General features: G+C 39.5%; 1 protein-coding gene across 2 annotated transcripts; it reads left to right on the top strand.

Annotated features, from left to right (window-relative positions):
- The first annotated feature begins 8,485 nt into the window (after positions 1-8,485).
- On the top strand, positions 8,486-21,157 carry LOC104356058 (riboflavin-binding protein). Of its 2 annotated transcripts, XM_042786353.1 has the most exons (7): positions 8,486-8,520; positions 9,368-9,525; positions 10,246-10,345; positions 11,490-11,618; positions 16,726-16,837; positions 20,799-20,852; positions 20,926-21,157. In XM_042786353.1, the coding sequence occupies exons 2-7, from the start codon at positions 9,387-9,389 to the stop codon at positions 20,989-20,991; spliced, it is 600 nt and encodes a 199-aa protein (XP_042642287.1). In that variant the 5' UTR covers positions 8,486-8,520; positions 9,368-9,386; the 3' UTR covers positions 20,992-21,157. The 2 variants fall into 2 exon arrangements, with proteins under 2 accessions (XP_042642287.1, XP_009973946.1); XM_009975644.2 differs by having other exon boundaries at positions 20,799-21,157.
- The last annotated feature ends 6,449 nt before the right edge of the window (positions 21,158-27,606 follow it).

Below are 27,606 nucleotides of genomic sequence, written 5' to 3'. Positions count from 1 at the left end.
GTGAGCGCAGGGCCTTTCCCGCGGTGTCACCAGTTGTAGGTGGCCTTTGAGGAGAAAGCCACGCTTTTCTGTTCCGAGAGGCCCCACCAGCTCCTCCGGTGTGACGCGGTGGGAACCGAGCCCCAGCCCCCCGCGGTGCTCGGGTGAGGGAGCCTCTCTGGGCGGCCGTGAGCCCCGGCCAAACACCAGGCTGCCGAGGGGCGCGAAAGCGTTGACCAGACGCGCCATCGAGTGCTACAGCCCGCCTTCTCATGGGCAGTGAGATCGCACTTTAAAGTTGCCCCCTTTTTTTTTTTTTTGTCCCCCACAATTACATAGTCAGGAACCTTGCTACTGCTGCAGAAAAAAACAATTCTTCCTCCCTTTTTACCAAGCTGAAAAGGCTCGTGCATCTTCAGCAGAAGTCTGATTTTATAAATTGTTTATTCATTTTGTACAAAGACAACAAAAATAAACTTTCAAATGATTTATCTGTGTAGATGAGTGGGAGCATTTTTAAATAATTGTCAAGAATATTTACATTTTTCCTGAAAACTTTTTCAGGATGCTGGATTAGTCACAGAGATCTTTTTCCTTCGTAATTGTATATGATAGAGATGGACAACCATGCGGAATTTCCCAGCTGGGATTCCTGCCCTAACTAAATGTAAATAATGCAAATGCATGGAATCTTGGAATCCATAACGTGAGTCTATTAGGGTGGCACGGTGCCTCATCATAATTGGGCTGGATCTTTGCCCTGTTGCAGCACAGATGCCAATTAGTTATTTGCTGGTTATGGCCTGTGGGCCACCTTGCCCTGGCTCACACCTGTTCACTTCATGTGCCAAAAAAGAGTTCATGGATATGTGAAGAAAAGTCACGATGAGAATTTGAATAACACTACCTGTCTTTGAAACATATTAAAAACAAACCTTCAGTTGTTAGACAGAATTGCAAATAATTGCCTTACAGTTCAGTATTTTACTCAAAGCAATTTAAAAATCTTTCTGATCACTCCAAACCAAAAGCCATTTGGGGGTTAATAGGACATTTTGCTTGTGAAAATACTGTGTTCGGTTTCCTTCTGGATTATTTCCTTCTCTGTTAAATCCCTGTTTAGTATTTTGGACCCAAGATGTCTTTCCAATGTTTTTGAAACAAAAGAACAGTGGGGTTTCATGTCAAAGGAATAGGAAAAATACTCCTCATTTTACTGATTCTCCCAGATTTTTTCCATTTAAACTTGTTACTGAATATGACCTGAATCTGTAGACCAATCTGAGTGATCTGATTTTTCTTTTCCGTATAAACCAGTTTTCTGAACTTTTTTTTTCCAACTTTAAATAAAAATGAGCAAACCGTGAGAGGGGTACAGATGAATGAGGCAGAGCATGATGTAATGCCACACCTTTGCTTACCGTGTTTGTCTCCAGAAATACTCTGTCACATCCAAAAAAGACTGAAGAGTAATTAATAAAGACTTATAAAGGGGCTGATTCTTACGATATCCAGACTGACTAACATGGAGGGGGCCATCAAGAGCCTGTGTAGCTCTCACTTACTGGTACATAGCTAATACTCTGTTAATTCCGTTTCTCTTTGCAGTTCCAGATACTTCCTTTCTCTGGCTTCCACCTTCCATTTTCTCCGTATAAAGAAGGTCTCAGCATGCCCTTCTGATTCAGAAGGTAGCTGGAGCGACGTTAACCAGAAGAATTCCCTTCCATTCCTCTCTAGCTGGTTTAAGGGGACTTGGTAAGGCAGAACACAGAGTCTCATCCAGCTTACTCCATAATGTTTTCTGAAATGACATAAATCTCTCTGCAGCATTTTTATGACTGCTGAGCACACAGCTACAGCAATAATTCCTGGAACTGGAATAGAGATATACAGCTTGAAGCTGTGAGGTTAAAACCTCTTTATTCCAAACAAAATAGAAAAAGCTAAATAGTAGGTGTTATTAGGATGCTGCTGAGCAAGAGAATTTCCTCTACAAAATGAAATACTTAATTTAATCATTTGACTTCCTATTAAATTTGAACATTTAGCAAAACTGGTGCAGCACAAAACCCAGCTGATCACCTATTTTCACTGTTTCCAAGGCAGACCTGCATCACTAATGCCACCAAACAACTACATCACTAAGGCTTGTCATTTGTCATTCCGCTCACACTGTACACATAATCTTCACTCTCAGTATTTCTGCTCTGTATGAGACGGAGGAAATGGCTTTAGTCGTTCTGCATGTTAAGCTGTCACGCACCTTCTGTTAGTGACCCAGTTCTAATGGTATTCACAGAGAAGTTTTGGCCTTTACACTGGAATACTAATGTTTGGCAATTGGCAATGTGCAGTCAGCCCAGAATATGGCACGGTACTTTGGGATGTTGTACTATACCTGCGTAGAATGTCAGCAATGACAGGTAATTGCATAGGCTGCATGTCATCGCCATGACTCCTGGCTATTTCCCTAACTTCACCCCTGTGACAGCATTCTTTTTTCAAGATTCACAAAACAAAATCCAGCATGATACAACTCAAGAACACCAGTTAGGAGCAAAATAAAGAAAAAGGGTAAAAAGTAGTTGCATGAACAGTGAGAAGAGTGAGATTTGCTAGGAGAAGCTTTCACTGAGTAAATCAATTACTCTTTATAGAGTGATGCATCATTTTATTCAGCAGTTCCAGCTCTGCCAGGTTGGCCAAGCAATGCCTGCTGCCTGCACAGCTGAGAACTGCAGCCACCGAGTACAGCTCACCACCACCACCCCTAAACTCCAGGGAAATGGTAAGAAATACAGGATTTTACAAAAGAATGCAGTAGAATTAGTAAATCTGGGACCCTGACACAATCCAGGCAAAATTTACTCATAATCTCAATCTAGTGAGGTCTGCTATTTGAGTTCTGCATTACACATTCATGTAATTATTAAAAATACTCATAGTTACATGAGGATTTTTTACAGGAAGGATATAAATACTCGTGTTTCAAAGCACAAGCTAGTCATTGAATTAAGGAGGATTAGAAAGACATTTCTTACAGGCAGCTTATTGCCTAAAAGTATATTATGCAGTATTTTATTCCAGTGCATCTTCACTGGAAACTACTACTATTAGTCTTAGGAACAGAATGATGAAGTAAACCAACTGACAACCTGGTCCAGGGTGGCAATTACTAGATCTAGATATAACAGAAGTCCAGTCTTAACCAGATATAATTTGCTTTCCAATTACCTTCCTTCTTTATATACCATGAGGGACATATATCATTGTTTGCAGTGATACATTATGTCACTGACAGCTTTGCACTGCTGTAACCTTGTTCTAGAGATCATATTTACATCTTATAATGAGGTAGATGATGCAAATATGCAACTATATAACAGGAATTAAAAGTACGGCTGTGAGGTTTAGGGAGAGCTTAGAGCAATAGCTAAGTTAGCAGCACTTCTTAGCAACAAAAGCTCATCAAACACATTATAGCTTTGAAGAGACAGAATGAGACCAGTGAAAATGCTGCTTTCACTGTCAGCTTGGACTTGATTGTACAGCAATTGCCACAGTTGAGCTGTTACCCCTAGGTGGTAACAGAGTACAAATTACATATGCATATACATTTGTATATTTCTGTGTATATCTGAAAGGTCCAGAAAGGGAAGCACATGAGGGATGGAGAGATGCTGGCCAGCAGGAACAGCATCAGATCCTAATAGTTGTCGACCTCTCTTTGGGCACCCAAACAAAGATAATTTTTAAGAAGGGCCAGAGGGAAGATTACACATATTTCTTCTGTTACTTACAGAAATGCCTCCCTAATATGAGATAACAAATACAAGAAAGGAAGCCATGGAAATCCAGCAGGTGTACAGTAGAGGCTTAACGTGTCTGTATTGAAAGAGAACAGACAGAAAGGGCATAGGTAAACTGAGAAGGGAGTTGGAAGTGAAAACAGTTTTTGATTGATATAACAGAGAGGGGAGCCATTCGAGGGATGCACAGAGAGAGGTGACAATGTAGAGAAAAGTATTTGGGGAAAAAAATACCTTTTCCGTGAGTGTTGCTGTCAATTTTCTAACCACAGATTCACCACAGGACAATGAGTCAAGCTACCTAGAACTATTGTGACATGTATGGGAGCCATTCCTCCGAGGTGTCTGTAGAGACACTACATGGATTTCAACTGTGTCCTCCTTAAAATACATCCCTGCTGTGATACTGACAGGAAAAGCTCAGCAATGATTAATCTGGTGGTTTCCAGTCACTGCCTTTTAACATGTTGACCAGTATGATCTCATTGTTACCTTGCGCTTGCATTATTTGTTTCCTTTATAGATGTGTCAGCTCTTAATTTTGATTACAAGGTGTGCAACATAACAATTAAAACCAATGAAACAGAATGCTAACACAATGGGGCTTAGAGGTTGGCAGTTCTGACTTAAAGTACTGCCAGTCCTGCCCTCCCCTATTTGTCTCTCTCACTGTGATAAGCCACCCTTTTCCTCACAGCAACACAACTCTTCTACAGCTGTGTTACAAGCTGAACAGGGAAATTGATTTGGCTAGAAACACTGGAGACCGGGGGAAGTGCTGGATTTTATTTTGCTGGATCAGTTCCCCCATCTTCTTGGGTGAGCAGCACAGTGTAGGGAAAGGGGCAGTACAGGACCAAGGCAGAAAAGGGGGCTGTGGGGCATGGCCATCCATAGCCCAGGATTGGCACCAAGTACCTTAAAACACTACATCACAACTTTACACAGGGACATCTAGGCATTATCTCTATATGAATAATAAATACCCATAAGAAAAGTGTAAAAAAAAAAAAAGTATTCATACTCCCCTAAGAAGAAATTCATAATTTATAAGTGACTGTAGAAAATTCAGTTGAATATTAATAGTCAAAATTAGAAACAAGATTGCAGTTGGCTAATTCTGGAGTATAGGTCAATCTGGACCCAGATTTTCTTTGTCACTTGTGAGAGCCCACATCACACCACACAGTCAGTAGCTAGCCAAACCAAAGCCCATTCTTTGTAGAAAAAATAACAATAATTGTTAGTGGTTTAAGGAACCTCACAGTAACAGACTAGCAGAATGTGAAAGGCAAATGAAAGACCATGGCAAAGGAAGAGCATTCAGTTATGCTTTCAAGAGGTGCTTTAAACTCAGTAATAAGCTAAAATAAGTAGGTTTTTGTCCCCTTTAATTTTGAAAAACCTATCATGGGGCTTAAAATAACATTTTTACAATGATAATTTTGTTGTTTGGGTTGTGATTGCTTTTTAAACCTACTATTCATTAAAATATCTGCTTTTTTTTCCCCCACTGACTCAGTCTCTTGGTTATATACAATTACTGGTGCTTTTGTCATTCCTGTGCCCTGTTGGAGAACGAGCTCAGCAACATTTGTGTACACAAATAAAACAAGCCTTACTTTGTGCCATGGTGTATTCCTTACACGGATAAAATAAAAGCAGAAATCCCAGCTCCACCGAAGTGAACAGAAACAAATCACACCTTAAATTCAGTAGTGTTGAGATCTGACCTCAGCTTTTTTTTCCAGTCAGGAGTGCCAGACTGAGTCCATCTGGAATGTCTCCTTTGGCATTCAGCTTGACTTGTGACATGATACATTCAGCGGAGAGACTTGTGAATACGTACTCTTGGTTCTGAAGTCTAACATAATGAAAGACAAGAATCTATACTTGACTGATCAGCAAATAACGTGCCCTTGTTACAACTTCAAATGCGGTTCTGCAAAGGAGCTTCAGGAATGACACTAAGTTAGATAACAACCTGTGCTCCTAATTACATTTCTTGTTACAGTTAACGAGAAAAACACTTCCAACTTCTGAGCGTGCAGTCTCACACTGAGATCTAAGGAACAAACAGATTAATTTCATTAGCACACATTGCCATCTATAATAAAGCTGTAACAGGCCAAACGCTCTAATTTACGCTCCTGAAACTCTGTCTCCCTCCGGTCACACTGTTGTTACACTTTCAGGATGCCAAGAAGGGAAATGGATCTGGCAATTGTCACTGGTTGGAAGTGCAATTTTTCCCTTAACCACAATGGCTTTGCAGAGTTACCAAGAATATTAAACTGTAAAAGCTTACTTCAGTCATTAAAGAGATCTGACTCACGAAAAAGGAATCGCTGTGTTGAGTTAGGAGATGTCAGTTGACATAGTTACTAAACCAATTGCCAGAAGCTGGGAAGCTAGCAACTAGCTCTATTTCTTAAACACTTTTTCCCCTAATTTTTCTGCTAATGGTGCTTGCCAGAAGGAAGTTGCTCAGGTAGATGGCTCTTGAGACCTACTCGAGCGGTGTTTGTGGTTTTGGTATAGATGCATACTTTTACTAGCATGATAGGCCACTAACAATTAGATAATCAGATGATGATAATAATTTAATGTTGTGTTGCCTGAATTACTGTCTGTTGCAATATCTTAACATCGTGCACGCTTTAACTATTTTTTTTAACATCACACATGCTTTAACTCTAGCTCTTGAGAAGATGAATAGAAGTTACAGGGCACTGATATTAAGTTAAAATTAAATGGCTGTAAGAGTCTTAAAAGTACAAAAGCATCACCAAGTACTTGAAAATAAGTTCAATTTTAACAACTAAAGAGAAATGACCCATTCAAGTATGGGAAGGGGTAAGAAGCTTCCTTTAATGAATTTCTCAGGATAAGGCATCATACAAAATAACTAGCCAGAGAATACTTTAAGAAAAAAGAACCAATATTCACTTACCAGGTGATGAAGATGTACAGCTGAGATCCCTGAAAGCCCCTTTGCCTGAGCCTGTTTACATGTATTGCTAACCAAAGCCAAGTCTGAGAAATCACAAACATATGACAATTTTCATTCCTGCTGCTAGAAACTCTGCCTAATCTCTCAGCAAGTGGTCCCATTTGGCTCATACTCAAAGCCTGAAAGAAATCCCAGTTTCCTATAGCTTAATATAATTTGTATGTCAATTCAGTGAACAGAGGCATTACAAGATACCTCCTGGCACGCTTACACCTCTACAAGCATGCATGTATTTTATGTAAACAAGCAGTAAGGCACAGAGCATGTACTATTTCTGTGCTTTTTGCCAGGCTGGCTAGCCCATTCACTCGTCACAAGGTTGAAGGTGAGTGTTCATGTTATACAGTGGTCTTTATGTTGTATGAATACACAGATCCACATGCCGAGCAGTATGCACGAATCCTTTACATTACAAATCAGCAAAGAGCTCCATGAATTCAGTCACCGCTAGGATCAAACCACATGAGGTGAAGGCATGGGTAATAAGCCATTAGGTTTACTTCAGTTTCTCCTATAGTTACTTCATGCCTTTTTAAACTTGCGTTAATTAAATTCATTCTTTAAACTTGTCTTAATTAAATTCATTCTGGAACATAAAAATCACTCAGTTTCCACTGATCTGGAAATGACTCTTTTTAGGCCAGCAAGACTTTTGCCGTGAGGCATTTACTAGAGCTTGGGTAGGAATCAGTGCTTATAGCTTATAGAGTTTGTTTTATTATCATGCTCAGTGAGTTTGCTCAATGAGATTCATACCACACTTCCACTGTGCCAACGTTTGTTTTTTCAAGCAAAAAAGGTTTGTAAATAATGACCTCAGACAAACCAGTGTTCTGTTTTAAACACAAAAACAACAGATGGTACCTTCCTTATGCATCTAAATAATTGCAAGGTACTGAGTGGTGCTGCTCTTTACAGTACTCAAGGAGATGTGATCTATGAAAGTAAGTGCAACTACTTTCAATCACCATGTCTACCTTACACAGTAGTTTATGTTTAAATACAGAATCCTCTTTGTAGAAAGCAGATCTCACAATGAGATCCAGTCAGGAATCACTATCAATGGGACAAGCAACAGTTTCTTGCAGTGCTTGTGGCACTGGTCGGAGAGCACATATGAGGTAGGTAGAGCAACCAGAGCAAACAGCAGCAGGTTTTAAACGGATCTTGTGAAGCAAGAGCAAAGACCTGGGAATCAGGAGATGTAGATTCTCTTCCAGGGGCTGCAGTAAAATTACTGTGTGAGCCAAGACAAGCCATCATAGCTACAGTCAAAATTAAGCCAATCAGGCTGAAATACAAAGCACTGTTTTTAACATCTCTAATTCAGTAAAGTCCTAGTCTTATCCCATGAAACTATTGTAGAAATGAATCTAATAATTAATAATACAAGGAATCAATGAAAAATCAGGCAGGGGTCTTAGCTGTATTTGGTATATAGGAGAGCTGTTGTTTTTCTAATTCTAACCTATGTTTGTACTTTCCTCTTTATCATGTCGACGTTTGCAAGCAATAAAAGGGCATTATGTGCTGGTCATTGCATCTGCTTTTGAGATAAATCTCTGTTAGCATTTCAAAGGGTCAAGGAAACTCTTCCAGGGCAAACAAATTCTGGAGCACCAATGCCAGATAGTGTGTATATAAAGTGGAAAATGAGAAAAGCAATTTATTGTGTTCCTGTTCCAGGCAGAAGTATTACCCAGGACAGCAAAAGGGGTAAGAAGCTACTGAGAAATTGGAGAGACAGTTTTTTTCTTCTGTAACATGTTGTTTTCTTTATATCTGAAAAGTCTAGGTATATAGAGGAGCTGCAATCTTTAGTCAGGCAAAATTCTTCCAAAAGGATAACAGGAATATTTAACTAAAGAATTAAGGGTTAAATTAATAACATGCATTAAGAACTATACAATGATTTATGTAACAGGTTCTAGATTTATCTATATAGCTCACTAATACGCAGTCTGTGTTTAAAGAAATTTTAGTCACACAATGTTTTTATCTTGCATTTTTGAGCAAACTCTACAAAAGAGGCAGAAAAAAATGGATCAGATTCTTAAGCATAAATTAGCATAGCCTCAACAAATGCAAGTTATCCATGTAATTTATCCAGCTCAGGTGCTGACCAGTAGTAGCTCACTGTATTAAACGTGTGATTTCCAAGTGTGCAAAACAATTCTGCAAGTTTTAGAACTAATCAATCTTTTCTTCAAACCTAGTGAAGTATAGGAATGTCTCTTGTAAGGTTCAAAGATAAATTCAAGTCAATGTAAAAAAAATTAGAATAATTTTATTAAACACTGAAAATTGTAACATGCTTTCATAAATAGCCTGAACTATTGATGGCTTTTATCACTTGCCACCAAACCTCAAAAATATGTACCAGAAGTATAAGTGTTCATATATAAGTAAAGAGAAAGGGAGAATGTGTGTCTTAATATTTATGTGTGCATCTTTGCTGAGTGTATTTTATTTGGTTATATATGAGGCTTCTTTAAAGCAGTACCTCCTTTTAATGTTATGGCTTCTCCTAGAAATGAATAAATAAAGACTTCTCTCCATACAGGAAAAAGAACCAAAGAACAATGCTGACGTTTGCCGTCACCCTCTTTGCTGTCATAACATCATCTACCTGTCAACAATATGGATGTCTGGAAGGGGACACCCACAAGCTGAAGCCAAGTCCTGAGCCAAATATGCATGAATGCACTCTGTACACTAAATGTAAGAGTGGTTTAATTTCTGCCAAATATAATCTAGAAGTACAGCTTTGTACACACTAATTGTTTTGGCAGTTCCCTTCATTTCTAAAAAATATGTAAGATGCAGTACACACTGCATTTGAAAAGCTTCCTTCATTGGCATTTTGCTGCATGCAAAACAAGAGTAAGAGTCTGGTTCTTAACAAAGTCAACTGCAAAACTCTCATTGACTTAATATATACTCTTTTAAAAATTCTGATGCAGTTACTTTTCTTGTAGCTCCATCTGCTTAAAAAAGTTTACAGCAAAGGTGAATTTGGTTTATCGTGTTTAAGTATAAAAATTCATTAATTGTAGCAGACACCAAATGGGAAAGTTTGAAATCAAAATTCTATAGTGAGCAAAGTATAGTATTTATTACATTTCTTCAACTCTCTTTTTATGTTTGGTAGCTTTCAAGTTAGTATCCCTCAGAATATAACATCTGGCAGAACACTAGTAAAATTCTTGGGGCTCTCTGGGCACACCTTGACAAAGCACTGTTGATGCCAGTCCACCTCACTTAGCATTTACACTGCTACTTCCAAAACCAAAAATGTTAGAGCCTGAGTACATCTTCTAGCTAGTACAAAGAGACTTTATCATAATATGGATGAAAGCAGATTTATCTTACATTTTGAGTCTTCCAAATACAGTTTTAAAGAAAACCTTTATTGCAAGATCTCTGTTTTATTCCTAACAGCTTCCTGTTGCTATGTAGACTTCACAGAGCAATTGGCTCATTCTCCAGTAATTAAAGTAAACAACAGCTACTGGAACAGATGTGGGCAGCTCAGTAAATCGTAAGTCAGCTTTGATGTTGTTTGTGTCCCGGTTCAATAGGGCTGTGCTGTAGGAGCCACACAGCTCATGGTAACTCCCCCTGGAGCTGCTGCTGGACAGTCCCTAGGTTGCCCTGGAGATTATGCCACCCAGCCTAGTTCCCATCATCTTTTCTTTATACCTGACCCACGTCTGACTCTTCTTCTTCTCTTCCCACAAAAGTCCGTGAATCCCTAAGTATATACTATTGTGCAGAAGGATTTATGCCATTTTATCAAGAAAGGATTATGTTTTTTCAAGTTTGAGTTCAATGTAGAACCAGATCTAGCAATGCAAAGCAGTCATAAACCCAGCAGGTAACAACTACACTGTATCTCTGTAGCTCTCCAAAGCAACCATCACATACCAGTGAGTGTGACCCCTAGTCAATACATGCCAGGCTTCATCCTTTGTTTATAAAGCAGATCAAATTGATTATTAAATCTCACAAACAAAATGCAGAGTCCAGAAATGAAACTTATGAATATTTAGAATATAAATTCTTACAGTCCTCTGGGTTTTGTAACCATGAAGACTGTCTTCAAAATTAAGATTTTTTAGTACCCCATTAGATGTTAGAGCTGTGAAACATGGCAAGTTATAGAAATAAAAGAATGAAAGTACAAAACAATTAAGCAAAAACAGATGTGCAAAAGTAACAGCTATTGCCGCCAGTCCCAGAAGAGCAGGAACAGTATGGATTTTTAAGTAACTTCAGCTGGGTTGTGGGAAAATATAAAGACTAGTGAAACCATGAGGCTACAGCATAGAAAAAGTTTTGTACTATAGTTTTAAACTATATTTTATTATTGCCTGGAATCATTCTTGCCAGGAAAACTCAAGGCCTCAAAAGTTTACAGAAAGCTTACACAAATAGGGCTGAAATATGCATGGAAACATTTGTGCACTCTTTAGCTGGCTATGGTAACTGCACAGTCAGAGTCTGTACACAATGCCAACTGGATGAGTTTGGAACCTAGACACTAACAGAATGAAAGGATGCTTTTCTGTGTTTTTCTCCAAATCTGTAGTATTGCATCCACATCAAAGCAGGCCTAGAAAACTGAGGCTATAGCCTTGATGCTAAGAAACAGGATTATTTGTGGTTTTTCTCACCCACCACAGCTGTGAAGATTTCACAAAGAAAATTGAGTGCTTTTACCGGTGTTCTCCACATGCTGCTCGCTGGATCCATCCCAACTACACTGCTGCTATTCAGTCTGTTCCACTGTGTCAAAGCTTTTGTGATGACTGGTAGGTTTACCTTTTTATCGCACTATTTTTATTTAGCTTTAATATGCCTATGTCACTCAGGTGTCAAGCAGCATGGGTGGATGAAACACAGATCTCCCAATCACATGGCACTAAGGTTCGATGGTGTTGTACCACCTTTATGCCTTTTCTCTTGTTCTTCCTCTTCATTTCTTGTTTTTCCTCTGCTAGGCTACTGCCCCCAAAATAATAATGATACAGGCTGAATGCAGGATGTAGTCACTAACATCTGTCAGAGTTTAGTGACTGAGGGACAGCACTGCTCTGCTCTCCATGAGGATGCAGTGCAGTGGCATCAGAACTGCCTGGCGTGACAGAGGAACTCTCACCACGCCAACAGGCACTAACAGCAATGAGGGCCTGCCCACCTTCTGAAAAGTCCGTGCCTGTGAGTTAGCATTTCTGCAGTTAGCATTTTGAAGCTAAATATTTGATCATGACACGATACATTTCTTTTATATGTATAAACGCACTATGAAATCATGAAAGCAGCCACTTCCTCTATGTTTTCAATTCATTCATATAAAAAATTCACTTAATTCCTTAATTTTTCACCCTTGGCCTCTTCTCTTCCCTTCTATCATCCCGCTCTCTAAAATCACTTCTTAAAAGCCTGAACCTCAGAGAAACTTGCAGCCAAGTAATGCTAAATGTATAAATAGCAATGAACAAGAAAAATAGAATTTAATTTTGTTTCCCAGAATATAGCGTCAGGGAATCACATTCTTTTTTGAGTGCAAGACAAGTAGTGGGACAACCCAGTACCCATCTGTCATTAGTCCTGGGGTAGGAGCATTATATCCAGATGGGGTACTGAGCTTTTTTCAGTGGTCCATATCCAGCATGAATCTCTCCTTCCCTCCCTGTTTTGAGAAGTTGGATCTTAAATAATGTCATCATGTGACATATAGATCTCAGTCAGTACCATATTAACATTGTGCCTAGTAACTACAGTAACTTGTCTGTATGGTTAAATTAGTGTGAAGCATAGGACAAACAGCACAGGCTGTGTTCACACTGTAGGATTATAACTGCTAGATCGCTTGAAAGTAATGAACTGTGAATATCCGAATCCCTTAGGCTGCTCTGAAAATCACAGAAAACTGTTTTAATACTTCTAAAAACGTTATAAAAGAGCTTTTCTTGGAAGCACAGAAAATACAGAACACATGGCAGTGCATGGTGAGGTTCTCTTGCACTGCTCTGTATAGTGCTTTCCCCAGTGGTTATGCAACTTGAATATTATCGACACATGGATCCATTTCACTCTCATCATCTCTCCAAGGGCAAAGTCATGTACGCAGTGCAGTATTTTGGCAGGCTATGTCTTTCAGTATGTCTCCATTGCTTTGTGCCAGAGAACGAAACAAGAAGCATAGCTTGGATTTGTAATGGAAGATAGTGAGAAGGGGTGATGTATTTCTTAACTTCCCTAGAGTTTCCTCTAATGATTAATTTTATTTCTGTGTTAGGAAACTCCACGAGTCCCAGGAACAGATTTGTCATGTGTAGTCTTCTTTCCTAAATTTTTGGTAATCTTCTAAACTGAATCCAGATTTTTGGCCTCCTTGAAGATAAAGACTGAGACCTTGAATTTGCCACAGTGCTCAGAATCTCAAAGCTCAGAACCAAATGTTACCAAAATTTGAAAGCATTTGGATATTAAAGCATTGGAGTTGCCAGTGAGCTTTAGAATAGATCTAACAGGCAAAGCAACAGAATACCAATATCTAAACCAAAAAATATCCCAAAATAAGTAGCATAGAAAGTTATCACCAAATTGCTAAATCCAGTGAAAGTGTAAAGATGAAAGAAAATATACCCTGTAAGTTTAGTTTACATCTATGAACTGGTATAAGCCAGCCTTAGTATATATGAGATTTATACCAAAGTGTATATGGCGGGTCAATATAAAATAGCAAAATCCTCAGTGTCCCCTGGGTATTGCCAGAACCCCGAGGTAAATAGCACTTTTAACATTTGTTGTTGGAAAGTAGGAGGGCAGTGGGGATGTGATTGAGAGCTGCTGCACGGGGAAAAATGACCCTTTTCCAGTATAGAGACTCCTGGCAGAGAGTAGGCCCTACTCTAAACAAATACTGAACAATGATCTGTTGCCCCTGTTGGCGTCACAGATGCCTGGCCTGAATCAAAAATGTAATGATGACCCATTACCATGCAGGCCAGCCTGTGTGCCTGCCTAGTGCCAATGTCAAACCCATTCCCTCATCCTGCTTAAGGCCTGAGGCTAGAAAAGAGCCGGGACAGAATTCCCTCTCTTTCTGGTCATTTAGAGTAATATTTTTTCCTGTTCTATTCACTGGAGTCCCTTTAGCATGCTGTAGCACTGCTAGTGATGTGACCTACTTTCTCTACATGCCATGAGTGTGCCTGCTGCATACTGTATGTCTTTGTGGCCAGAAATGTGCAGAGGATTCTGAATGAGCAGTGACTTCATTTAAAAGAAATTCATCAGACTAGCTTGGGGCCTTCCTTTTCTTCCTATTATCTTAGGAAGCCTTGCTCCCACTAGTCCTAAAACTACTGCTTTTGAAAGACCCTGATGTACAAGCCATTTTCTGATCCACCTGTGAAAGGGCCCTGTGCCCTTTAAAAGAGAAACAGCTAATTATAAAAAATAGGGGGAGGCGGGGGGGAAAGCTTTAAAGCAGAAATATCCCACCTGTGCATAGGGAACTAGTATGTTCAGGCAGGAACTTTTACGTATTTATGTTTATATTTCTCTTAAGTTTAATTAATGTTTGAAGGAACCACTTATGGGTTTCTGGACAGCAGAAATCAGACTTCATAAGTCACAATTTTTCATAAACTTAGCTTCATAATTACTTCCAATGGGATAAAGAAACACTTGTAACAATAGAGTTATGCCTTGCCACCTGCTTATATAACAAACCACAGTTCCAGGCAATAATCATCATTAGGAAACATTTCATCTGATAATTCAATAGATAATAGTGAATAAAAATACTTTCATAAATGAATTTAATTCAAATTCCTGAGGAAAACAGATGCACAGCATGAATGTCCCAGTTCAGTAAAACTCTGAAATACATATTCATAATTTGAAAAGTATACCTGAAGGTGACACTAATTTCAAAAGAAGCAGTTCTCCCTCTCCTCAGCCCCAAGGGCTGCTCATTCTTTCCGCTACCCTGTCCCTACCCATGTGCCAGTGGCACTGTCTGAGAGGCCCTGAAGCAACCCTGGTCTGGAAACCCATCAGGTTGAAAAATACTTAACCAAATAAAAAAGGAAACCAAAAAGGAAGACTCTGGGAAGGGCACAACTGCTTTAAGTGAAAGTGCTAGCATCAGGCAGCTCACAGCGGATATTGATCAACCTTCAACTTGATTAGAAAACAATGAATTCAAGTGCACATATAAAATAAAGGACATGCCTATGTGTCTTGAAGAATCAAGGGCTAATTGTTGAATCTGATGCTGGTATGTGGAAAGTTCACAGATGGTGATTGACAAAAAGTTTGCACTGATGCTCCTAACTGGCGTGCCTTCAAGCAGGCAAAGTGACTTAGCATTAGAGAAACAGCTGTCACTGGGGAGTTACCTTGGTGTGTCCTTCTCAGTCAGGGTACATGCAGCAGCTAACAAATAACAAGCCAATTATTCTTAGAGTCCTGAGTCCCAAATCCAGTCATGGCACAAACTGGTACAATCTGCCTATTAATGTCACATTATATTAATTTATCAAATTGCAGCCTACGTTTCCAGCAGAGCCTCTACCTCTGACAGCAGCTTCATGGGAGAACACATTTAAGAATATGTGTCTCCTGCCCTACACCTGTTTAGTTCAGGCCCCGGTTATCCTCCATCTGTTACTGCTCTTTCTCCCTTCAAAAAGCCCAGAAAACCTATGTGAAGGTTCTGCAGATGCACATGTTCTCATCTTTCTGCATGTGCAAATGTACTGCACTGTCTAGTTCTTGTAGTTCTGTGACCACATGACAAACTCATTTAATTTAAAAATGTAAGTCTGCAGTCCTTGTGATATCGAAATAATTTTGGAAGCATGACCCTGAAGATTAAAAGTAACAAACAGAAAATATATCCAAAGGCATCAATTATAAATACCATGCTGAACGATGCTAACTTTTTGAAAACTGTGCCTCATGGTTTTGGCACTCTCAGTTACTGGTGTGAATAGCCTGCCTGAAGCCATTAAGACTAAATTTAAGTAGATGCTAACTGATTTGCAAAAAGTGATCCTTAAGAAAAGTAAGAGACCACAAGTAGAACATAAAAAGAAGTGGAAGGAAGGAAATTATGTAGGATAATGGTAAGTCATGAGACCTGTCATCACACAGACCAGCCACTTGCATACTGTACTCATTCCAGGCCATTTATAGGCTTTTTTTACATTACCACTTAAAAGTTAAAAATAAATTAAAATTTCAGATTTTAGACCTATACCCTACAAGACTCTTATCTTTCCTCCTTCACTTCAAGTTTAACTTCTTCGAAAATGTTGTTTTGAGGCTGACAGGCTATTAGTTTATATGATTTTGCTGTTCACGGATTTTCTTTATTTCAGTGCACATTCCTCAGCAACCCCCTACCCAGGAAATACCATTCTTCTTTTCCCATATGAATTCATATAGAACAACTTTCCCCACATCTCCCTCAAGTGACAGTTCACTCTTAGTGTACCTGTGCTCTGTCACAATACTGAACATCAGCATTCATGAAACTCCCTCCCACACCATATTTCCTCCACTCAGTAATATCAGCAAATATAACTAAACAGAAAACACTGAATGAATGAGTGTAGCTCCTCAAAACATGAGCCCTTTGCTTATGTCTGCGAGTATAAAATGTGGTAGGTGAACTGTTTAGTTTTCACTGGGATTTAGGTCTTCCTGGCCAGCTCAGAGTTTATGTGCATGTCAAGCTAAGATAATGTGTACATTTCTTGAAGATCTGTTGCTAAGCTGTACTGTGCAACCATACCACGTTACTAGCGTAGCCCACGTAGACTTTCTGAGTTGAATCTGAGTCCACTGAAAAAAAAAGTGAGAGAAATAACTGTATCTTCCACACTAATCTCCATGAAGGTATGAAGCCTGCAAAGATGATTCCACATGTGTTCATAACTGGCTGACCGACTGGGAATGGGATGAAAGTGGAGAAAACCACTGTAAGAATAAATGTATTCCATACAGTGAGGTAAGAAAACCCAATCAGCTGAAGCAGAAAAAATGGCATTAAGAGTGGGGGGTTTTTCCTGAATATATGGGTGTAAAATGCAGCAGGTGAATTACTTTTAGTTCAGCAGTTTCACACCATACCTACATAAAACTTAAAACATTTATATTTATGTAGATCACTTACTCTATGTGTATATACATTTAATTAATCACTATTCATACCACTTGTAAAAACAGAAGTGGAAGTTCAAGCAGCCCTGATATTTTAACTACAGTGGGGTTTAGAAAGTAAAAGATAAATTAACTTTCATCATACAACAGAGACACTGGGATGCATTTTATAAGGTTCTTTACATAATGTGAGGCTTTACACACCTCTGCCTTCTTTAACTGGGACATAAGTTCTGAAATCACTAAGGAATTTTGAAGGTTTTCTTGCCTATTAGGAATCTTTGTCCTTTTCTCTATTTTACCTTGTTATGTCCTTCACCACCTTCCATATCCGTAGGTCCTGACATTTTTCTAATTGTCTCCTTTTTGTTCTCCATACACCTATCATATCTCTGACGTGTGCTCTCCATTGTGTCTGCCAATGGCTAGGCAGAGCTAACTTTGTTCTATATTCACTCTGATGGTTAAATAGCAACACTGACAAGTTTTTGTGAGAGGTCATCCCACCTTTCTGAGAAAGTTTAATAGTTAGGATAACTAATTTTATGAACAGAAGTGTATAAAATGAGAACTGACAAGACTTATAGGAACAAGGTTGTCTGAAACTTGATCTACAGACCTATCATGAGTCAGGTAGGATTTTTTTCTAGTGACTCAAGTAAGTTTAGCGTCAGGGAAATATAATACAGCTCAAAACTGCTACACTTATTTGAATATTTTTAACAGTTGAATTTCACTGAGTCCATGAAAACTGTCCAAGTTACAGAAGCCAATGAAATTTAAGTGTAATGCTTACGGACTGACAGTAAGGCTTGCAGAGACCCCAGATTCATTGTTTTGAATTCAATTCAAGTTCATGTACTTTCAGAAGTCAGTTCAGCAACTGATATAACTGGAAGTCACAGTCCAGTTAGTGCAGGATTGCTGTCTGCCTTGCAAAAGTGACACTAATCAGCAGGCTCGGGAAGGTGGCCAAAAAAATGGGCTGCAGAAACTTCCAGCTTAGTTTCCCAGATGTGCTAAATCATCAGTAGTTCCAGATGAAGTGAAAAACTAAATGATAATCTCCTTAAATAATCTTCAGTCCCTGTTCAAACTGTCCCTGGTCCAGAGACAGGAATTTTTAACTTTGAATTCTCTTGTACTTATTTCTTAAAGAAAATACACCATCTGCAGGAAAAAACATACAGCAAATCCAGAGGTCTTATCACTTGAAGCCAGGCACTGCTATTCCTAAACTAAATGGAACCACACCCTAAACTGCCCATGTTTTTCACCAAAAATAGTCTTGCATGGTAAGAATGAAGATTAAGTTTCTTCAGAGAAATTAAAAAAAAACACATTTCCCATATGAAAATTACATGATATACTAACACTTGGTTTGGACTCAACTCATCGAAAAGAAAGTTACTGTTACCCAGAAGCAAAAATGGTTCTCCAATGTCAGAGCACTGTGGATAGATGCTTACTTTCTTTTGATGCCCTCAGCTCATGCGGAGGAGCATTAGCAGCCCTACATTGGACATATGCAAGTGGTTGTGAGGACTATTTGGAACAAATGCTGAATGTGGAACAAATGCTGAATATTGAGAATGCACAACAGATCATAGCCAGTTTTAGCCTGGCTAAAACGAGGCACGTTTTGTCATTGTTCTCCCAGATGAGTGCTCCCCAAGCAATGTTAATGCAGAGGCTAGAACATTTTCCAAGAAGCTGAAGAATCAGAATCCTCTACAGTATTTTTAGGCACGTTTGGTAAATGGGTTGTGTGCACTGTTTGCTGCAACATTCTGGCTACGCTCTGATCTTTAAGCAGAGTTAGGAGGAAGGTCAAAATAAAAGTAGAAGACCATGAATACATGTTACAGAACCTGTGGGACACCAGAATATGATGTATCCCTGTCTCTTGCACACAGACCTAAGAAAACCCACATGACAGCTTTTAAGACTTTCTGGAATGATTAGTTAAAGCAAGTAGGAATCCAGGAACTGTAGAGCAGCTGGAAGAAAATGTCTAATGCTGCTTAAAAGCACAGGAGTAGTGGGAAAGAAACAGCTAAGATCTGCCTGCCCTGAGAACACAAGGAGAAAACTAGATGCAGCAACATTCCCCTTTCTGACACTGCGTTGCTCCGTGTGCGCTGGCCAACCTCCATACTCCTCCTCCAGCAACTACAGCATCCGTGGAGCAAGCCAAGACCAGAGATGATGCGAACTGAAAGGCTGTTTTACAGACTACAGAGTCTTTGTGGCTATTTAGAATGGACTCTGTATTATTCACAGAAGATACATTTCTAAGGCAAATGTGATAATTATGATTTCTTCTCATCTGCCTTCCTACATAGTATAGGTCAACATAGTTTTGCATGTGGGGAGATGTCTCATAAGAAGAACTTGTTGTGGAAAATTGATGGAGCAGAAGAAGCTGCAGGACTATAGATGCCCAGTCATACTTCCACTTAACAGGCTTAAATCTGTAATCATTTTTTGCACACAAAGCAGCTTCCATGCAGAAATCTCCCAACCACAAAGACATGACACCTTCTCCAAGATTCACAGTGTCAGATCTTTATATGAGCTGGTGATGATGGTAAATGAGCACACCATCCAGAACTTACAGCACTAAAAGAAACACTGTAGGATTAAAGAATTGGTGTCATGCACAAGGACTACTTGTACTATCACAGATGAAACACAGCTTCCTTCAGAGAGATGCTGGTGACATGGTCAAGGTGAATCAGTCAGCAATGGAGCTCAGCAGTCCTGCTGCCTGGCCCACTGTTTCAGTCATTAACTCTGCCACTCCTTAATTCCCAAGGCTTCTACTCCTGTCATCACTCTCACCTCCAACTTCATTCTTAGTTCTGCTTCTGGGAGTACCTAAACCTTCCTTTACAGAAACAGAAAATATTGAACTTCAACCACAAACACATGGGAGAAATGCAGGCAAGATAAAGTGTATATCCCACCTACTTTGTGGCTGGACGTGATAACTCCTAAGCTAATACTCCTTAGGCAAACTCAAGCTGGGCAGACAGATGGTTGTCACAATATGAGCTTGGCAAACAAGAAGTATCTCTGTTGTGAGGTTGTGCAGATCCTATGACACAGGCCTTACAAAATGATGTAGTACCAAGAACAAGACAGATTCACTTGAAGAGTACAAGAAACTGCAGTTTACAGTTTCTTGAGCCAGGAAGTCAAATGCACCACTGGACACAGCTCTTCAGAAGCTTGAAGAAAATAAGTTCTAAGTTATTTCCCTTCTCTTTTGTCTGTGAGGTCCTGCCCAGTCATGATGTACATTGCAGCAAGCAGAATGAGATCCCATGGAGCTGTGACTCCACTGGGCTGTCTCTAGCCTGCAGATATAAAGATTCTCGTATTCAGAGCACTGTCTGGTGCTTTCAGCACTACTGAGATCCCAAGACATACCAGTGTCCTGACATGCCACAAGTTGTACGGCCTCTCACACACAGCTTTGGTCTGTCAGACCCAGAAAGCTAGCTGGGCTGTCAGCCCCAGGGTGGAAGCAAAGGGCTGGCTACTGATCACTTTGCACTTCATGTAATCACTTGCTTTCACAAAAGGCAAACTTCTTTTGCTAGTTGTGGGACTGAATAACATTTTAAGATATCTCAGAAGTGATGAAGCATGGCACACAGCAAGACAGTAAATGACTGCAGACTGCTTTTTTATAATCAAGTACCAGTTTTTAAAAAGTGATAAATGTTTATCGGTTTGGTACAAGCCAATTTTAACTCAATTATTTTTAAATGTAATTGATGCATTTCTTATTTGACACACAGATGTATGCAGATGGGACTGATATGTGCCAGAATATGTGGGGAGAGTCATTTAAGGTGAGCAAATCCTCCTGCCTCTGCTTGCAAATGAACAAGAAGGACATGATGGCAATCAAATATCTCCTCTCAGAAAGCTCAGAGGAAAGCTCCAGCATCAGCAGCAGTGAAGAGCATGCCTGCCAAAGGAAACTCCTGAAGTTTGAGAAACTAAAGGGAGAGGAAGGGGAACAGACAAGATAAATGCTGGTGGATGTATGTCAGGACAAGAGAAATCGTCATGGAGGCTGGGCTCAGGGCATCACGCCAGCCTGCTTTATCCCTTACTTCCTAGAACATAATAAATCAATGGCTGGTTATATTAATGTTTCTGTGAAGTTTTTGCATCTGCATCACAAAGCTCCTAGACAGGTTAGCACAGGTGTAATCTCGTGACTTGAACTGAACAGCTAGAAGCCTGAAGGTAACATCTAGGGGTTGACTTTCAAAGAGGAGAGGCACAGGCAGCTCCTGCTGACTTAAGGTGGAACAGTGGGAACTAGAGACCTCTGGAAGGCCATGCCAGTAATGCACCAAATCTTGAACCCAAACCTTTCCTTAGCATAGGCACAGAGCACTCCTGTCAGGAGTTCCTGTGTGCCTGGCTCTGCTCAGATAAAGAAGAAATGCTGCAGGCAGAAATAGGTCAGTGAGCCTGGCTACTGACCACTGAAAATGTATTTATGTTGTATGTCAAAATCATTCTTATAAAACAGGGGATTGTGATGTACTAGATAAATCCCTGGATCCATATATTGCCAGTATACAGTATGCACAGTCTGTTGCACTGGGCTTGTACCTTAAACAACAGCAGTACAAAAGTCTCCTACAATATGAATTTGAAGCATAATTTTGGTGCAATTAATCCCACTGAATGATTCCAAACAGAATGATCTCTGACAAATGGAAGTGTCAGGGATGGCCCCAATCAGGTTTCTTCCATCAGTAATGCTGCTTCCCAGCATCACTGTTACAGTCTCAGTAATACCAAAATCTGCACCAGTCCCAGAGGGACTTTCAGTTTTACATCCATACTCCTTCTGACATCACTGTGGAGTCCACAGGTCTGTGTCATTCTGTATGGTGTTTCATAGTGGTATCACCAGGGAAGTCATGAGAAGGTTTTAATTTTGGGGGTCAGATTATCAAATTGCGAAAATCAGCATCATCTCAGTGCTTTCTATGGAGTGAGGCACTTTACAGCATTTAAGGATCCTGCCCACAGTTAAAACAATGACTTGGCGCATCCTGTAAAACTAGGAGAATCTTAAAAATCCAGCACACTTTCTTCACTGGGCTGCTTATTTATTGGAATGGTTTCACACAGCTGCAACAGTAATGCTAAACCCATTAGGTCATGCTCTGCTTCCAACCAGCTTCTCAGTATATTTAACAATGGACTAATTCCTACCAGCACTGAATTGTTTTTAGAATGAAACTGCCACATCTGTATTTTGTGCTAACTCAATTTGTCAGTTCTACTGTTTGAAAAGAAAGAACAAGAATTTGGTCTTCTGTAAAGCTCTGACAGTCCTTTTCGCCCCTTTTTCACTAACTCTGTTCTTTCTTGTCCCTCTTTATTGCACCTGAATCAGAGCAGAAATTTTCCTGCTTTTTATTTTGCTGTGCTCAAAATTCAAGAATTAATTCTCCCTTCTCACTGCCATAACATCAACTTTTTCTGTATCACCATGGCCAAAGATTTCCTTCATGTTTTTTGTTAAGTACAAAACAATTGTTTCCGCTTGTGTGTCTGCTATTTTTCTTCCCATTCCACTTTATTCTCTTTGCGCTGCCTAAATTACTCTTGAAACCACTCTCAACAACTCTCAACAATTCTTCCATGCTTATTCTCAGTATGAACCATGGACTGGTTATTGCATGCTCTTGAATAGCACTAGATCCTACAGCAGCTAAGGGACCAACACCATTTAGCTGCTATTCATAACTCTCCCACCGATTCATGATGTACCCTAAGCAAACCAACCATTTAACTCTTTTGTGACCCTAATCATTTTGCAGAGCTACCACATTTCCTCTAGGTTATCTCTTTTCTAAGTCAAGAACCACTCATTTGTGCCTAGCATAGAAATTGTCCCATACCTCTTGGTCATTCTTTCATTGATCCAGATATGTTTTACTCAAATACAAGTTATCATCCAGAAAGACTTTCAGTCTTGATTTAAAACTCCAAATAATGGAGAATTGACCAACGCACCTGACAATTTGTTTCTTCAGTGTTAAAGATTATCCCTAATTTAACATTTGTTGTTTCAGCTTTCAGTCACCGTTTTTTGCTAAAGCCTGTTGTATTAATGAGTTCTTCATTATTCATCACTGCTTTTCTGCTCAGCAGCATGTACAGTGGCTCAAACTGTTTCTTAGCAATTAGCTCTATCTTAGCTCTATTTAGTTTACATATATCATTGTAAGACATTCCCTCTCTCCTTAAATCATACTTATGGTTCTTCTCTGTACCTTCTCCAGTCATTAATATCCTCCCTAAATTGTACAAATCAAAGCCATGCTCCACGGCAGTGCTAAGGGCAACCTACAGAGAGAGCACCAAATCCCTGCCTCTCTACACACTTCTCCCTAATTGCTCTGCCTGTGTCTACAAGAGCATCGTTCTGATTATTTGCACACCTCCAGTGTCCATGTGTTACGATTCCTCATTTTTTCATGGCGTTAACTCTTTTCCACTATACAGTTCCCTGGTCCCGGAGGGATGAACTGTGATCTTAGTTCTTAGGCTTATTGCTTTGAACTTGGTTGTATTACAAAACCTTCATGTGAATATACCAACCTTCCTAAGCCACTGCTTGCTCTGTCTAGCTGCTCTATACTCACAGTAATTTATATCTTAGACAATCTCTGTGTCACTCAGAAATGCTATCAGTGGTGATTTTACATTTACAGAAAGGCTAGGACAACTCAGATAGAGCAAAATTTAAAATAATGCAAATCACTAAAAATCAGACTACAGCAACACACTGTGAAGGTGAACCAGGGAAAAGAAAGATACAAGTTACTGATGACTGCAGTCATCCCCAGCTAATGCTGACCTAATTTCCTAAGTGCCTGCTATGCCCCACGGCTCAAAAGTACATGCCCTGCTTCTGGACCCACGCTGGCCCAGACAACAGAAATGTCTCTGTATTTACTGACACTAGACTAAGGTCTTTATCAAAATGTCACAATGGTAGATCAAATCCTTTGTGAAACATGTTGTGAAATATGTTTCTACACTAATCTGTAGGAAACAAACGTACAACCTTTATGAAGAAATTAAATTGGGTTTATCGACAAGACCATGTTAATAAAAATTATTGCCAATTATTGACTCATTTACAACCTGGTTAAGTATCAGCTTTGGTACTGTGCTACTTAGGACTCATGTCACGTTAACCATAACACAGCTAGCTGGGTCATCCTGCTTGCTCTGTTTATTTAATTTTCTTTCCTTAAACATTGGCACAATACTCTGAGTCTTCTGAAATTTCACTGAAATGCCAGGAGTTATTACAAATGAGATTTCTCTTGACAGTTCTGTTAGAGCTCTTTAGTATAGGTTATCTGAGACTGCTGCTTCAACATTATTAATGTTACTTATGATGATGAACCTCATCTTTAATTACTTGCAGACTGAAAAGGATTTCATCATCCTTCTGTAATACAAATGCTTCATCCTGCACATATTTCAGTACTAAGCATTATTAAGAAAACTTGCCAACTGTATCGTGTGCCATTGCAAGGCTTTCTTCATCAGGTTACTCAGTTGTTTTCACCTTCAATTTAGTTGTGCCAGCCACAATTTCCTGTAGTACCTTTAGAGTTCTCACTTTATTTTTATAGTTCATAATTCTCCATGGATATTGACTGCAGTATAAGTTTCTTTTTAAGAAATAATAAGCATCGGTAATTATGACATTTTCAACTTCTGTTGCATTTTTGATGTGCAGGTTTCACTTGGAGCATTTCATAAATATTCATTAATCTTCAAGATATACCTGAGGGGAAAATAACTAGTGAGAAGCAAACTGAGTCAGCGGGAGAGAGTCAGTAAGAGACTTATCTGATCATTGCAAGTATTGCAGAACTAGGACTCGCACAGACAAGTTCTGTTTCAAGTTCTCAACAAGAGCCTTATTTCACATGGCAAATGGAATTGCACTTTGTAAAGTGATCCTTGGACAAAAGTTATTATGCAAAAATTATAAAAGAGATTTTATGAAATAAAATATTGCAGAAACCTGAGTATCCAAAAAATAGAACAAGTTATTAAAAAATGCATTTCCATGTGCCTTGAAGGATAATGAAAATATAAAAATAATTGTTAAATTATTTAAAACAAATAATCTCAAAACAGGCTAATTTCCCTTGCTGAGAGACAACCAACCTGCAGAAAAAGGGAAAGCTGTAGATACGGCTTTTTTAAGGGTTTTGATAACATTTGGTGTAACATCCTGATAAGCAAACAGAAAACCAAAGTGCAAACGAAATCACCATAACACAGGTGCACAGCTGGTTTAAAAAAATATTAAGATATTACTATGAGTATGTTGTCATTAACCTCAGACAGGTCTTCTGTTAGGAATCTCAAAGGGTCTGTTCTGATTCTAGTCAACACTTTTGTTTACACAGACAATGAAGTAGACATTTTGCAAGCTCTTTGAAGGACAAGATTAGAATAAAAATCATCTTCTAACCAGAGAACTAGTCCAAGTGTCCAAAGGTGAAATTCTGAAAAGGGAGATGAAAAAATGCTTTCACTGAGGAAAGGTAAATCAAGGAAAAAATTAATCCAGGAATATACATGGCAAGGAGCTGGGATGTGTAATAGCAGCCTATGACATTTACAGTTGAAATGTTGCACTGTGATAGTTTTAATCTTTTAAGGCTGCAGTGTATGCAGTGCCCTGGAAGTCCTGACTCACAAAGCAAGCAGATGCAGGACCTGCAGACATCCTACGAACAGTTACTCAGAGTTCATGACTATCTCACATTCCACTGCTTCTGGAATGACCCCACTGCACACACAGGCTGTGGAATGTGGTGGGTATCAGGAAGAGTTTAACTCTATCCATCTTCACAATGAAATCAGCTCACAAGCTTGTCAACGCAAGTGCAATACTTTCTAGGAGAGCAAACATGCTCCTGGTATGTATCTAATGACTATATAAAATAAAGGGAATAAAATTAGCTGAATTTATGCACATTTTCTTTTTATTTTCCTTCCTTTTTTCTGTTCAAAAGGTTTGCATAACTTGCAGTTATTTAAAAAAATACCACATGCTCTAGACAGCTCATGGGTCTGTTGTATGTTTGCTCTATTATCCAAGGGAACACAGTAATTTAGACAAGAAGAGTTAAGTAAAGAGTCCAAACAGCATTGGATTACAATTTGAAAGATTGCCAAACATTACTAATGGCAAGACTGAAGTCCCACATGCATGAGGACTGATAATTCTCAAGCACAACTCATTTTTCCTTTTGGCAAATGAAGACCTGCACCTTTGATAAAGTCACCTTAGCGAGCCGGTCTAATTCAGTGTGAAGCTGCAGGACAGCTCTAGACAACAGTGACAAAAGAGCCAAGCTATGAAATCAATCATCTACTGCAGATAAGTGGAACACAGTTAGGATCAGACCCCAACAATCTGGTAGCTTTCAACAGCTCCAAGAAAAAGTTGCAGCGATCTCCTACTGAGATTTAACTTAGAGAAATGAGGGGAAACTCTGCTGCAGTTTTGCTTCCCTTTAGCTACTAAAACCCTCTCTCCTGCCTCTTTTGATCACCAGCTGCTATCTGAGTCTTAGTATTCTTTTGGCCTCCTTCCTTGGAAATGCTCTCTGTGGAGTTTGCCTTGGTTCCCCTCTCAGACAGCTGTGATTAATTCAATGTTCAAGCTCTTGAGTTAATTCTCTCATTAGATCACTTTCCTTCTTCATGGAATGATTATTCCCACAGGAGAAATGAGAAAGAGTAAAACAATATTGTGCTAGTATCTGACACACTACATCCAGGATGTTTACTTTAAATCAATTTGCCTGGATTTGCTCCAGACCTATGGCTTAAACACAATAATCTTCTAACTGGTGGGGAACTGTAGCCATGCATGTTGCACAACATTACCAGTTTCGCTGGAATTCCTCCAAACTTCCTGCTAGGTAAGTGTACCCAGTACATGAACCTCTCCACACAAGTAGGTCAGATGACACAATCCTCTCATTGCTAGGGCATACTTTAAGACTGAACTTTTTTTTTCCTTTTCTTATTACTTTTTATCATACACCAATCACCTTTCGACCCAACACTATTGTGAAGGTGAAGCCTGGAGCACACAGCAGAGAAATATTGCCAGTGTTCCTGAAATCACAAGCCATTATCTGTTCGTTACCCACTGGGAATGTCACATTTCCTCTGGAGGCTCTTGCAGCTCAGACGTGCTCCCCACTTTTGCTGCCTGCCAAGTGGCTCCCTGGGCTATGGTTGGTCACCCGAAGGCACCACCCCACTCAGCTGGACTCTAGCACAGTCGGCTTCTCAGTTCCTTTGGTGCAATGCAGATACTCAGGAGAGTTGTTCAACACCCAGTTCAAGAATGCTAAATCTGTCTGGACTGACAACTCTGATATCAGGTAGTTACCTTTATGTCACCTTTACCTGAAGCTGTATTACAGTGAAAGTAATAAAAATACTTAATTACAAATTCCAAACTAATGTTCACCAAAGTTCACAAAGGCTTCAGAGAGGAGAGGAGAATCATTCAGC

The sequence above is a fragment of the Tyto alba genome, unplaced genomic scaffold, assembly GCF_018691265.1.
Source record: "Tyto alba isolate M040663 unplaced genomic scaffold, T.alba_DEE_v4.0 Super-Scaffold_1000006, whole genome shotgun sequence".
In the NCBI taxonomy this organism is placed as follows: Eukaryota; Metazoa; Chordata; class Aves; order Strigiformes; family Tytonidae; genus Tyto; species Tyto alba.
Note: the sequence above shows the minus strand (reverse complement) of the source record. Positions and strands in the feature narration are given on the sequence as shown.